Source organism: Melospiza georgiana, chromosome 18 (genome assembly GCF_028018845.1).
Source record: "Melospiza georgiana isolate bMelGeo1 chromosome 18, bMelGeo1.pri, whole genome shotgun sequence".
Taxonomy (NCBI): Eukaryota; Metazoa; Chordata; class Aves; order Passeriformes; family Passerellidae; genus Melospiza; species Melospiza georgiana.
The window spans coordinates 12,543,294-12,557,119 of record NC_080447.1 but is presented as its reverse complement, the minus strand read 5'-3'; the positions used below and the strand labels follow the sequence as shown (position 1 = coordinate 12,557,119).

The 13,826-nt window shown below is 65.1% G+C and overlaps 2 protein-coding genes across 5 annotated transcripts in view; one reads left to right on the top strand and one right to left on the bottom strand.

Annotated features, from left to right (window-relative positions):
- Window positions 1-2,103, bottom strand: part of NF2 (NF2, moesin-ezrin-radixin like (MERLIN) tumor suppressor) — a 48,083-nt gene extending 45,980 nt beyond the window's left edge. For all 4 annotated transcript variants that reach the window (XM_058036645.1, XM_058036646.1, XM_058036643.1 and 1 more), the window contains exon 1: window positions 1,948-2,103. In XM_058036645.1, the coding sequence (XP_057892628.1) occupies window positions 1,948-2,061 (114 nt within the window). In that variant the 5' untranslated portion in view covers window positions 2,062-2,103. The remainder of the gene's footprint in view (window positions 1-1,947) is intronic.
- A 6,346-nt stretch (window positions 2,104-8,449) lies between these two features.
- On the top strand, window positions 8,450-13,752 carry NIPSNAP1 (nipsnap homolog 1). The gene is made up of 10 exons (XM_058036649.1): window positions 8,450-8,535; window positions 9,595-9,722; window positions 9,860-9,905; window positions 10,819-10,913; window positions 11,888-11,958; window positions 12,055-12,195; window positions 12,994-13,025; window positions 13,124-13,218; window positions 13,301-13,384; window positions 13,493-13,752. The coding sequence occupies exons 1-10, from the start codon at window positions 8,450-8,452 to the stop codon at window positions 13,555-13,557; spliced, it is 843 nt and encodes a 280-aa protein (XP_057892632.1). The 3' UTR covers window positions 13,558-13,752.
- Window positions 13,753-13,826: the final 74 nt, after the last annotated feature.

Genomic DNA, 13,826 nt, shown 5'->3' with positions numbered 1-13,826 from the left:
CTGGATCCCTGGCAGTGCCCAAGGCCAGGCTGGACACTGGGGCTGGGAGCAGCCTGGGACAGTGGGAGGTGTCCCTGCCATGGCAGGGGTGGCACTGGGTGGGCTTTGAGGTCCCTTCCCACTTAAACCATTCCATAATTCCATGAAACTCACTCCTCAACTGCAAGGTGTGAAACAGCTCCATCACCCACATCCATCCATCCATCCATCCATCCATCCATCCATCCATCCATCCATCATCCATCCATCCATCCATCCATCCATCCATCCATCCATCCATCCATCCATCCATCCATCCATCCATCCATCCATCCATCCATCCCCTCTCCTACCCCAATATTCCACACTGAAGGATGAGGCCTGAATTCCTGTCTCCTGAATTTCTGTATCCTGAATTCCTGTCTCCTGAATCCCTGCATCCCCCCAGCACAAGGAACCCTCAGCAGCTCCTGAGCCCCTTCCAGCTGCACGAGTCTCTCTGCAGCAACAAGTTCCTCTGGCAGCAACAGGAGCACGCCAGAGAAATCAGCTGGAGATGGAGCAGCTCCACACAGCCCAGTCCCACGGCAGTGCTGCCTCCTGGCTGCACGCACGCCCCGATCCCAGCGGGAAATTCACAGCACTGAAATTCACAACGATTCACTTTCCACCATCAGCCTCGGGAAGGCAGGAACAGCAGAGCCACGACATTCCCACTCTGCTGCAAGAGGGAAGCTCACAGGGCTGCCCAGAGCGAATCCTCAATCCCCAGGAAAAGCAGGAACTTCTTCAGGGCTCCAGCAGAATCCCAGAGCCAGGAAATCCGTGACTACAAACTCCCCTTGGCTGATAGGAGCTGGGATTCCCTCGGGGTTTGGGTCAGGATAATGAAATAGAAACTGTGAAATGCAGAGTTGGGGTTTGGGTGGCTGTGTGGCCAAGCCCTCAGGATCAGCTGGAAAAGCACAGCACATCCCAGGGTCTGGCAGCGACGCCCTGGGAGAAGGTTTTACAAAGTTCCAAGGGCCCCAAAAAGGGAAATTATCACAGAAAAGCCAGGCCCAACCCCCTGGAGCATCCCTCGGCCTCATGGTGAGCTAAGAGCTCAGGAAAACGCCAAAATTCTGTTCTTGGGCGTTTGTGGAGCACTGGGGAGTTGGATTCCTGTGGGTTCAAGCCTTGGCACTGGGATTCCTCGAGCTCTGTGACAGCCACAGTGTGGTGGTGACTTGGACAGCGCTGTGGATTAAAACCCAAAGGAAGCTGGATTGTAATGAGAATAAAGCTGAATTATAACCAGGATAAAACTGAATTATACCCCGAGTGAAGCTGAATTATAGCCAAAGTACAGGATGAATTATAAACACAATAATGCCAAATTGCACCCAGAATAAGACTGAATTGTAAACGGAATGCAGCCAAATTGTAACCCAAATACAGCTAAATTACACCTGGAGTGAAGATGGATTATTGCCAGAATAAAAACTACATTATAACCAAAGCATAGGATGGATAATAACCAGAATAATGCCAAATTATACCCAGGCTAAAGCCAAAGTATACCCAGAAAAAAAAGCCAATTTATGACCAAAACAATGCTGAGTTACACACATAATAAGGATTAATGATAGCAAAATTAAAGCCAAACTATAACCAGGATGTAACTGGATTACACACACAGTAGCACTGAATTACAACCAAAACAAAGCCAAGTTATGACCAAAGTAAAACCAAATTACACCGGTTCATAACCAAAGGTGAATTACTACTAAAAAACAAAACAAAGCCGGATCATAACCAGAATTATGTGCAATTATAACCAAAATCCCAGCAGGATAACGCCATTTATAACCAAACCAAGGCAGTGCCGCTGCCGGCCCCGGGAACCGGCGGAGGGTTGGGGGACCGGGAGGGGGCTCTGGGGGGCCCGTCCCCCTCACGGGAGCCCCGCACCGCGCGGGCCGTCACCTCGCAGCTGAACTCCATCTCGGCGTCCATGGTGGCGATGCGCACCGTGAAGGTCTTGGGCTGCTTGCGCTTGAGGGAGCTGAAGCTCATGCGGGACGCGATGGCCCCGGCCATGGCGGCGCAGCGCGGTCAGCGCGGCGGCGGCGCCATGGCGGCCTAGCCACGCCCCCGCCGCTGTGCTATTGGCCGCGCCGAGCTGTGCGCCCGCCCCCGCTGCACCACCTAGCCAATAGAAAGGGGTGCCATGGAGAGGCGGGAGGAGGCCCGACTGTGATTGGGTAGAGAGGATGCCGCTCAAGGCAAGGGGCGGGGTGAGGCGGGGCCATGAAGAGGGTGTGAGGAAGCGATTGGGCGGGGCGGTGTCGCCCCCTGGCGGCGGGCGGAGCGCTCTGCTCGCGGGGACGAGCACCGGGACCCGGCGTGGGGACACCGGGACCCGGGACAGGGGGGAGACAGGGACACCGGGACGCGGGACAGGGGGGACACGGGGACACAGAGACACATGGACACCGGGACAGGGAGACACGGGGACACCGGGACACATGGACACCGGGACAGGGAGACGGGGACACCGGGACACGGAGGACTCGGGGAACACCGGGACACGGGGACACCAGGACACACTTGTCCCACACACAGGGACAAGGGGGACGTGGGGACATCGGGACATGGGGGACGTGGGGACATCGGGACACGAGGACACGGGAGACTCTGGGACACCGAAACACGGGGACACGGGGACACCGCACACGGGGGACACCGTGTCCCCCGTGTCTCCGTGTCCCGGTGTCCCCCGTGTGCGGTGTCCCCGTTGCCGTGGGTCTCCCCAGTGCCGTGGGAGAGCCGGTGTCACGGGTGTCCCCAGCACCCCAGGACGGGGTTCCCTGGGGCACACCGGCTGCTGCCCGCTCGGTGGTTGCCGGGGCGAGGGAACCCACGCGATCCCGGGGGCACCCGGGTGTCCGGGATCGTGGGTGGGGGCAGAGACTGGGACCGGCGCCCGGGGCGGGCGGGGACACGGGGCAGGACCGGGACTGGGACTGAGACTGGGACTGGGAACGGGACTGGGACCGGGATTGCGGCTGGGACTGAGACTGGGACCGGGACTGGGACTGGGACTGGGACGAGGACCGCGACTGTGGGACCGGGACTAGGACTGGAATTGGAATTGGGACCGGGACTGCGACTGGCACCGGGACTGGCACCGGGAGCAACGCGGCGCAGCGGGACGGGACCGGCACCGATAGCGGGACACCGGGCGGCGCTGGGAGCAGAACCGGCCGCGGTAACGGACCCGGGACCGTCGCTGGGATGATGGGACGGCGGCTGTGACCTGTCACCAGCGCAAGGGGACGGGACCGACCCCGATCCGTTTGGGATAACGGGCCGGGAACTGGGACGAGCACGGGGGAACGGAACAAACTGGGACCGGCACGGGAGGGACTGGGACCGCTTCGGGGTTACTGGGATGGGACTGGGATCACTTCAGGGTTACTGGGATGGGAACTGGGACCAGCTCAGGGTTACTGGGATGGGACTGGGACCAGCTCAGGGTTACTGGGATGGGACTGGGACCAGTTCAGGATTACTGGGATGGGAACTGGGACCAGTTCAGGGTCACTGGGACAGAAACCGGGACCAGTACAGGGTTACTGGGATGGAACTGGGATCACCTCAGGGTTACTGGGATGGGAACTGGGACCAGTTCAGGGTTACTGGGATGGGAACTGGGACCAGCTCAGGGTTATTGGGATGGGAACTGGGACCAGTTCAGGGTTACTGGGGTAGAACTGGGATCAGTTCAGGGTTACTGGGATGGGAAATGGGACCAGTTCAGGATTACTGGGATGGAACTGGGACCAGCTCAGGGTTACTGGGATGGGACTGGGACCAGTTCAGGGTTACTGGGGTGGGAACTGGGACCAGTTCAGGGTTACTGGGATGGGAACTAGGACCAGTTCAGGGTTACTGAGATGGGAACTGGGACCAGTTCAGGGTTACTGGGGTGGGAACTGGGACCAGTTCAGGGTTACTGGGATGGGAACTAGGATCACCTCAGGGTTACTGGGATGGAACTGGGACAAGTTCAGGGTCACTGGGATGGGAACTGGGACCAGCACAGGGTTACTGGGATGGGACTGGGATCACTTCAGGGTTACTGGGATGGGAACTGGGACCAGCTCAGGGTTACTGGGACAGAAACCGGGACCAGCACAGGGGGACCGGCGGGAGCAGGAGGGGAAGGGAGCGGCGGGAGCCGAGAATTCCCCCCGACACCCCCGGGGGGACCCAGGCGTCCGGGAGCAGCCCCCGCCCCCGCAGCGGGAAGAACGGGGCCTCTGTCCCCGCGGGGACAATGGGGACATTGATGGGGACCCCCCCGGCCCCCCGCTGCCTCCGCAGGACCCCCCATGGCAGAAAGCGCCGGCCCCGCCCGCCGGGACCCCGGCCCCGCTGGCCCCCGCACCCAGGTGGGCAAAGGGGTGGGGGCATGGGGGGAACTGGGGAACCACGGGGGCTGTGGGGTTGTAGGGGAGGGTTTGGGGAACCCCGGGAACCCGAGGGGGGCGTGTGGAGAATTGGGGTGCACGGGGGAAGCACAGCAATCCATAGGGACTTGTGGGGCACAACGGGGGCAGCTGCGGGGGCTACAAAGATAAATTGGGGTGGGGGCTGTGGGGGTCCCTTCCTGGGGTGACCCCGCTGCCCTGCCCAGCCCTGCCGGCCCGTGCCGAGGGTCCACGCCTTTGGGAAGGGGGAGCAGGCGCTGCGGAGGGACCCCCGCACCCCCCCCGCCATGCAGGGCTGGCTGCACAAGCAGGTGAGGAGGGGGGCGTGGGGAGGGGGCTCGGGGGCTCTGGGGGGGTTGAGGCGCGGGATTCTGGGGGGGTTGTGGGTTTTGGGGGGACCCGGGGCCGTGCGGGGGGTTGGGAGGGTCTGGAGTGTCAGGGGGTCATGGGGTGGATGTGGGGGGGATCAGAGGGAGTTGGGGAGTCAGTGAAGGGAGGGTTATGGGGTTCGGGGGATTTGGGGAGATTAGAGATATGGTCAGATGGGGCAGTGTGGGGTGGTTACGGGGTGTGGGATGAAAGAGGGTGCCAGGGGTTGTGGGGTTTGGGGGCTTTGGGGAGATCAGACACACACAGTCAGATCGGGCAGTGTGGGGCGGTTACGGGGTCTGGGGTGGAAGAGGATGCCAGGGGTTGTGGAATTTGAGGTGCAGGATTCTGAGGGGTTTGTGGGTTTGGGGGGGACCTGGGGCGGTGGGGAGGGTGTAGGGGGTTGGGGGGGTCCGGAGTGTCAGGGGGTCATGGGGTGGATGTGGGGTTGGGGGGAATCAGAGGGAGTTGGGGAGTCAGTGAAGGGAGGGTTATGGGGTTCGGGGGCTTTGGGGAGATCAGACACACACAGTCAGATGGGGCAGTGTGGGGCGGTTATGGGGTGTGGGAGGGAAGAGGGTGCTGGGGGTTATGGGGTTTGGGGGTTTTGGGGTGATCAGAGACAAACGGTCAGATGGGGCAGTGTGGGGCGGTTATGGGGTGTGGGATGGAAGAGGGTGCCAGGGATTGTGGGGTTCGGGGGATTTGGGGAGATCAGACACACACACACAGATCAGGCAGTGTGGGGCGGTTATGGGATGTGAGAGGGAAGGGAGTGCCGGGGGTTGTGGGGTTTGTGGGTCTGGGGGAGTGATGAGAATGGGGGGATCAGAAGGGATTGAGGGGTCTGGGGCAGCAGAGGGTCCCGGGGGGGCTCAGCCCTCGTTCTCCCTCTCCATCCCTTCCCAGGACAGCTCGGGGCTGCGGCTCTGGAAGCGCCGCTGGTTTGTGCTGGTGGATCTGTGCCTCTACTACTACCGGGGTGAGGGGGCACGGGGGGCTGGGGACACCCGGGGGGCTTGGGGGACCTGGGGGCAGCGATCCGGGGGTGTCCCTGGGTCATTGGGGGGGACTGGGGGGTCCTGGGGTGTTGGGCATTCCTTGGAGGACCAGGAATCCCAGGGGATTGGGGGTCCCTGGGATATTGGGGAGGATTGGGGGTCCCTGGGGTGTTGGAGGTCCCTGGGGCAGTCAGAGATCCCAGTGGGATCCAGGATCCCTGGGGGATTTGGGGGTCTCTGGGTGGGTCAGGGATCCCCCGGGGATTTGGGGTCTCTGGAGCGTTGGGAATTCCTGGGGATTGGGGTCTCTGGGGGAGTCAGGGATGCCCCAGGGATTTGGGGTCTCTGGGAATTCCTGGGCTTTGGGGGTCTCTGGGTGGATCAGGGGTTCCCCAGGATCGGGGCTCCCTGGAGGCTTGAACAGGTCCTTGGTGGGGTTCTAAGCTCTGGTCTAACCCCGGGAGGTTCGGGGGCATCAGAGGAGGTCCCCGGCATCCCCGCGATGGTGCTGGCGATCTCGGGGTGCAGATGGGGTCTCTGGTGCCCCCATTGTGCCCCTCCTGTGCCCCCAGACAGCAGCGAGCAGCAGGTTCGGGGCGGTCTCCCCCTGCCCGGCTACGAGATCCGCGTCCTGCCCGCCGCCCCCCGCGCCCCCCGCGCCCCCCCGTTCCTGTTCACGGTCAGCCCCGGCTCCCCGGGACCCCGAATCGGGGAGGGGGGACGGGACCCCGACACCTGAGCCCGGTCTAGCAGGGATCCCCCATTGCCAGGCTGAGCACGCCGGGATGCGAACGTACTGCCTGGGCACCGAGAGCGCCGAGGAGCTGCGCGCCTGGGTCTGTGCCCTGCGCCGGGGGGCATCGGCGCTGCCCGGGTGAGCGGGGCACGGGGGGCACCGGGGGTTATCGGCCCTTCCCGGGGGTGTGGGATACGGGGGGCACGGGGGGAACCGGGGTTATCGGCTCTGCCTGGGGGTGTGGGGCACGGGGGGCACCGCAGGGCACTGGGGGGCACCGGGGGGTGTCAGCCTTGCCCAGGGGATTGCGGCACGGGGGGCACCGGGCGCATGGGGTGTATCGGCTCTCCCGGGTCAGTGCGGCACGGGGGGCACCGGGGGGCATCGAGGGGCACTGGGGGGCACGGGGGGAAACGGCCCTGTCCGGGTGAGTGGGGCACGGGGGACACGGGGGGGCACCGGGGGGTATCGGTTCTGCCCAGGTAAGTGGGGCACGGGGGGCCTGGATCTGTGTGTGGGGGGCACACAGAAGGGCTGGCTCTGGAGGGGTTTGGGGGGTCCCAGGCGGCGGGAGGAGGTTGGAGAATTTGAGGGTCTGAGGAACCTCGGGAGGGTTTGTGGGGGTCACAGGGCGGGGTTTGGCGGGGTTCTGGGGGCAGTTAACCCTTTAACTCCTGTTTGCCCCCCTTTCCCAGCTCGGCCCGCTCGCTCTCCCAGCAGGGGCTCCAGGAACCGCGGGGTGCGGATCCTGCCGAGCCCCCACTGCCCACGCAGGCCGCGGGGCAGGGGCTCGGGGACCCACCCGTGTCCCCTCCGTGCTGCTCCCCGCTCCCTCCGCTGCCCCACAGCGAGGTGAGGACTGAAATGAGGGGAAATATGACAGCGGCAATTACTGGGGTGATTGTGGTGCAGATCCGTGTGGAGAGGGGGGGTTATGGGGCAGAGCGGGGAGACTGAGAGAAGGGAAGGGGTTATGGGGCAAAATGGGGGGCTGTGGGGCAGAAGGGGGGCTATCGGCCTGGGGGGGGCTGGGGGGCTGAGAGAAGGGGCAATGAGGCAGGGCGGGGCTGTGGGCAGGGGGGGGTTATGGGCAGAGGGGGCAATGGGGCACAGGGGGGCTATGGGCAGAGGGGGCAATGGGGCAGTGGGGTGCTGTGGGCAGTGGGGGGCTATGGGCAGAGGGGGGCTGGGGCAGAGGGGGCAATGGGGCAGTGGGGGGCTATGGGCAGAGGGGGTCTGGGGCAGTGGGGGGCTATGGGCAGAGGGGGCAATGGGGCACAGGGGGGCTGGGGCACAGGGGGTTCTGGGGCAGGAGCAGGTCCGGGTCCGGCCGGAGCAGCGCTCCCTGTGCCCTCCCGCAGGTGCTCCAAGCCCAGGAGGAGCCCCCGGCGCGGGGAAGTCCCCCCAGGGCCGGGGACACGCCTGGGGAGCCGCGGGGACACCCCGAGAACGCGCCCGCAGGTGAGACCCGACCACGCCCCGGCCGCGCCCCGGCCACGCCCCCTGAGCGAGCGGCCCCGCCCATTCTGGCCCCGCCTCCCCAGAGCGCAGCCCGAGGAAGCCCCGCCCCCCTGGAGCCGCGCCTGAGCCCCCTCCGGAGCGAGACATCGGGACCAATCAGCCGCCGATCTCTCCAACCGCCTCTTCTGATTGGCTGCCGAGCACCGCCCAGTCCGCGGGCACCGCCCCCGCTGCGGCATCCAATGAGGCGTCGCGGCGGCGGCGGGAGGGGGCGGGGGGGCGTGGCCGGGCGCGCGAAGGTGTGGCCGGGCGGCCAATCAGGATCACGCTGCTGCAGGCCAGCTTCTGAGGGGGCGTGGCCGAGGGCCCGGGGGGGCGGGGCCCGGCGTGCACGCGCGGCGCGCGGCCCCGCCGCGGTGCGGAAGATGGCGGCGGCGGGAGCGCGCGGCGGGAGCGCGGCGCTGCGGCGGCTGCGGGGCGGGGGCGCGGGCGCGGCCCCGCGGGGCGCGCGGTGAGTGGGGACCCCGGCGGGGGCGGGCACCCCGGGAACCCCCGCCCTGAGAGCCCCCGCGGCATCCCCGGCTCCCCCATCCTCCCACCCCGCTGCCCGCATCTCCCCGGCGGGGACGCCCCGCATCCTCCCCCCCGCACCCTGCAGCTGCCCCGCACCCCGCATCCCTCCTGCTCCCCGCATCCCCCGGGTGGAGACCCCACCTCTGAGCCATTGCGGCCCAGGATCTTCCCCGCTGTTGGCATCACCCGCATCCCTCTCCCCTGGTTCCCCCCATTCCCCCGCACCCCGCATCCCCCCGGGCCGGCACACCCGTATCCCCCGTTCTGACACCCCTGAGCCCCACCCCTGGCCCCGCATCGCCCCGGGAGGGGACCCCGCACCCCGCACCCCGCTCCCCCGGGCTTCCTGATCCCCCCTGCACCCCGCGTCCCCCCGGGCGGGCACCCCGAGCCCCCCGAGCCCTGCCCGGACCCCGCTGCCCTCCCCGAGCCGGCGGGCGGCCCCCGCAGTGGCCCCACGGTCGTTGCCTCGCTGGGGACAAAGGTCTGGCCGCAGCTCGGACCCGAGGGGCCCCGTCCCTCCCCCGCCGCTGCCCGACCTTCTCCGGACAGCGGAGCCACCGCTGGGGCTGCTGGGGAGCGCCGGGGAGCGGGCTGGGGGCTGCCCCTTGCCCGTCACCAACCCTGGAGCAGCCCCTGGGTACAGGAGATCCCATGGGGGGTGTCCCCGTGTCCCCTTGCCCGTGGAGGGGTCACTGTGGCTGCAGTGGGGTGCCCCCCTTGTCCCGCACCCACAGCAATGTCCTTGCTCTGCTGGGCAGCACGGCCACCCCCTGTGGGTGCAGGGGACAGACTGGAACTGGGGACAGAGCCAGCCCAGACTGGGACAGGGCTCCCAGTACGAACTGAGCAGGAGCCCCGGGGCTCCCTGGAGGCCGAAAAACAGAGGCAGGACTGGCAGTGAGGCCTCGGGACCCTGATTGCCGGTGGTTGCCGGCCGTTCCCGGTGGTTGCCGGTGCTTGCCGGCCGTTCCCGGTGATTGCCGGTGTCCCTCAGGGGGTTCTCCCGGGATGTGGAGGGCAGCTGGTTCCGCTCGCTGTTCGTGCACAAGGTGGATCCGCGCAAGGACGCGCATTCCAACCTCCTGTCCAAGAAGGAGACCAGCAACCTCTACAAGATCCAGTGTGAGTGCTGCTGCTCCTGGGAGGAGGGCAGGCACAGCTGCAGTGTGCCTCCCCCACCCCTGGGACCCCCATTCCCGGGTCCCTGCCCCATTCCCGGGTCCCTGCCCCGTTCCCAGCCCTCTCTCCCGTCCCTGCAGTTCACAACGTGAAGCCGGAGTGCCTGGAAGCCTACAACAAGCTGACGTGAGCACACTGAGGGGCCTCCCCGGCCTCCCAGCGGGGTTTTGGGGGGGCTCTTCTGGACTGGCAGGGGTGGGAGGGCTCCTGGAGCTCCTGGGTGGATGCGTGTCCCCTGTTCTGTGCCTCAGTTTCCCTCCCTGGGGAATGGATGCATCCCCCAGGCTGTGCCAGGTCCTGTTTGGGAGGGCACAGAGGGGCACTGGGGGGGCACAGAGGGGCACTGAGGGGGTTTGGGAGGGCACAGAGGGGCACTGGGGGGCACTGGGCGGGCACTGAGGGGGTTTGGGAGGGTTTGGGCGGGCACAGAGGGGCACTGGGAGGGTTTGGGAGGGCACAGAGGGGCACTGAGGGGGTTTGGGTGGGCACAGCGGGGCACTGGGGGGGTTTGGGAGGGTACAGAGGGGCACTGGGGGGATTTGGGAGGGCAAAGAGAGGCACTGGGAGGGCACAGAGGGGCACAGAGGGGATTTGGGAGGGCAAAGAGGGGGTTTGGGAGGGCACAGAGGGGCACAGAGGGGATTTGGGAGGGCAAAGAGAGGCACTGGGAGGGTTTGGGAGGGCAAAGAGAGGCACTGGGGGGTTTGGGAGGGTACAGAGGGGCACTGGGGGGATTTGGGAGGGCACAGAGGGGCACAGGGAGGGCACAGAGGGGCACAGGGAGGGCACAGAGGGGCACTGGGAGGGTTTGGGAGGGCAAAGAGGGGGTTTGGGAGGGCAAAGAGAGGCACTGGGGGGGTTTGGGAGGGCAAAGAGAGGCACTGGGAGGGTTTGGGAGGGCACAGCGGGGCACTGAGAGGGTTTGGGAGGGCAAAGAGGGGCACTGGGAGGGCACAGAGGGGCACTGGGAGGGCACAGAGGGACACTGGGAGGGTTTGGGGTGCTGCCCCCACCCCACTGGCCCCTCTGTGCCCCACAGAGAGGAGGTGCTGCCCAAGCTGCATTCGGACCCCGACTACCCCTGTGACCTGGTGGGCAACTGGAACACGTGGTACGGCGAGCAGGACCAGGCAGGTGAGGCCAGGCAGCCCCTGCTGCCACAGACACAGACCTTGGTGGGGTTTTGGGGCGCTGCTTCCCCTCTGTTGCAGTGTGTTTTTATACTTTGTAATGGTTTGTAACAGTTTCGGTTTTGTATCCCAGTATTTTTCCCATATGGTTTTTGGGATCTCTGCCCTGTCCTTTTGCCTGTACAATCCCTTCCCTTTGCTGGGATCATCCCCAAATCCCCACCCTGGCTCTGGGTCAGTCACTCACCATCCCATCCCCTCCAGCCAGAACTTTCCATCCAGGATGTCAAATGATCACCCAGAGGCCAGGGGTCACCCCCCCGCCCAGTGTTACCCCACACTCTGTCCTAAATGTCCATTCCCAGTGCCCATCCCTCAGGGTCACTCATTGGTCAGTAAATGTTATCTATTTTAAATTTCCACCTCCCTTTCAATGTAACCTTGGCCCCTCTCCCTGGCTCTCAGCAGGAGCTCCCTGAGGTTTGTGGGGCTCCCTGGAGCTCCTAGAATAAAACCTTGGATTAACTCCTGCTGAGAGTCCACCCCATCTTCTGTCCTTGCTCCAGCGTCTCCTCTGCTGCAGGAGATCAGCCTGGGTGTCCTTCTGTCCTTCTGTACCCCAGGGATCAGCCTGGCTGTCCTTGTGTCCTTCTGTACCCCCGGGATCAGCCTGGCTGTCCTTGTGTCCTTCTGTACCCCCGGGATCAGCCTGGCTGTCCTTGTGTCCTTCTGTACCCCGGGGATCAGCCTGGCTGTCCTTCTGTACCCCGGGGATGGGAGAGTGTCCTCCACTGTTAATCATCTTGGGGTTCCCTCAGTGATGCTCAGTGGGACTCAGTGACACTCAATGGCACTCAGAGGGTCTCAGTGTCACCCAGAGGGTCTCAGTGTCACCCAGAGGGTCCCAGTGTCACTCAGTGGCACTCGGTGTCACCCAGAGTGACCAGGACCCCTTGCCCACCCCTCCCCTCTTTGCAGTGCACCTGTGGCGCTTCTCGGGCGGGTACCCGGCGCTCATGGACTGCATGAGCAAGCTCAGGCAGAACAAGGTAACACCGGGCTGGGGACCCCCCCTGTGCCCCACAGGGCCTGTCCCTGTCACCTCTGTGACCCCTGTGGCCCCTGTGACCCCGGGCTGTCCCCAGGAGTACCTGGAGTTCCGCAAGGAGAGGAGCCGCATGCTGCTGTCCCGCAGGAACCAGCTGCTGCTGGAGTTCAGCTTCTGGAACGAGCCCCAGCCCCGCCAGGGACCCAACATCTACGAGCTCAGGACCTACAAGCTGAAGGTGGGCACCAGCCTGTGCCTCAGGAAGGGTCTTCAGGCTGGTGTACTCCGGTTTTGGGGGGCAGCCCTTCAAGGAGACCCCATCCCATGCTCCCCTCAAGCCCATGGATACACCCAGCACCACCAGGGACCCCATCCCATGCTCCCCTCGAGCTCCTGGATACACCCAGCACAAACAGGGACCCCATCCCATGCTCCCACCAAGCCCATGGATACACCCAGCACCACTGGGCACCCCATCCCATGCTCCCCCCAAGCTCCTGGATACACCCAGCACCGCCAGGGACCCCATCCCATGCCCCCCCCAAGCTCCTGGATCCCCCAGCACCACTGGGCACCCCAAGGCAAGGCCCAGCCCAGCCCATGGATACCCCCCAGGCCCATTGGGGACCCCATGCTAAGCCCCTGAAACCCTTCAGTGCTAAAGTGGATACCATCCCATAACCCTCCAGTGCCACTGGGGACCTCTTCTCGTGCCATTCTGAGCCCAGGGATCCCCCCAGTGCCATTGAGGACCCCATCCCCAGCTTCCCCTCAATCCCATGGATCCCACCACCACCACCACCAATGACTCCATCCTGTGCCCCTCCCAAGGTCCTATGTGCCCCCCACCCCATTGGGGATCCCATCCCCAGCCCATGGGTACCCCCAGTGCCACCAGGGACCCCATCCCAAGCCCATGGGTACCCCCAGTGCCATCAGGGACCCCATCCCAGGCCCATGGGTACCCCCAGAGGCACTGGGATCTCCCAAGGTGGATGAACAGTGGGTTCTCACTGTTTTTCCCCCCTGTTTCCAGCCAGGCACCATGATCGAGTGGGGCAACAACTGGTAAGGCCCTGCTCTCCCAGCATGGAGGGGAGAAAGCTCCCTCTGGAGAAGGGGGCACCCCCAGGGGCAGCCCCCCACGTGCCCCCTGCTCCCGGCAGGGCTCGGGCCATCAAGTACCGCCAGGAGAACCAGGAGGCAGTCGGGGGCTTCTTCTCCCAGATCGGGGAGCTCTACGTGGTGCACCACCTCTGGGGTAAGGGGGGTCACCCTGGGGGACCCCCAGCCTTGGGGGCTGAGCTGGGGGGCTCAGGGTGCTCCCCCTGCTCCCCCCACAGCCTACAGGGATCTGCAGTCCCGGGAGGAGACCAGGAACGCGGCCTGGAGGAAGAGGGGCTGGGATGAGAATGTTTATTACACGGGTGAGTGGGACCCCCACCCGCTTTGGGGACCCCCTGGCCATGCTGGGGACCCCCTGGTGGTGCTGGGGACCCCCTGGCCTCACCCGTGTGTGTCCTTTGCTCCCGCAGTGCCGCTGATCCGGACCATGGAATCGCGGATCATGATTCCCCTGAAGATCTCCCCCCTGCAGTGATCGGGGGCCGGGGCAGGGGGGTCTCCCTGCACCCCCAGGGGCTCCCTGGCCCTAATGGGGGGTTCTGCTGCTCCCCCCGGCTCCCAGCTCTGTCCCCCAGCCCGTTTTGGGGGGTTGAGAGCAGGGAGGGGCAGGTGGGAGCCCCCCATCCTGTGGGGGTCCCCAGGATGGTGCTGCTGGGGGGGCTGTGGAGGTTGGGGGGGCTTAATTGCTCCTGATGAGCCCAGCGGGTGCCTTTGCTGCCAATTAAATATTTAATATGCTAAAGC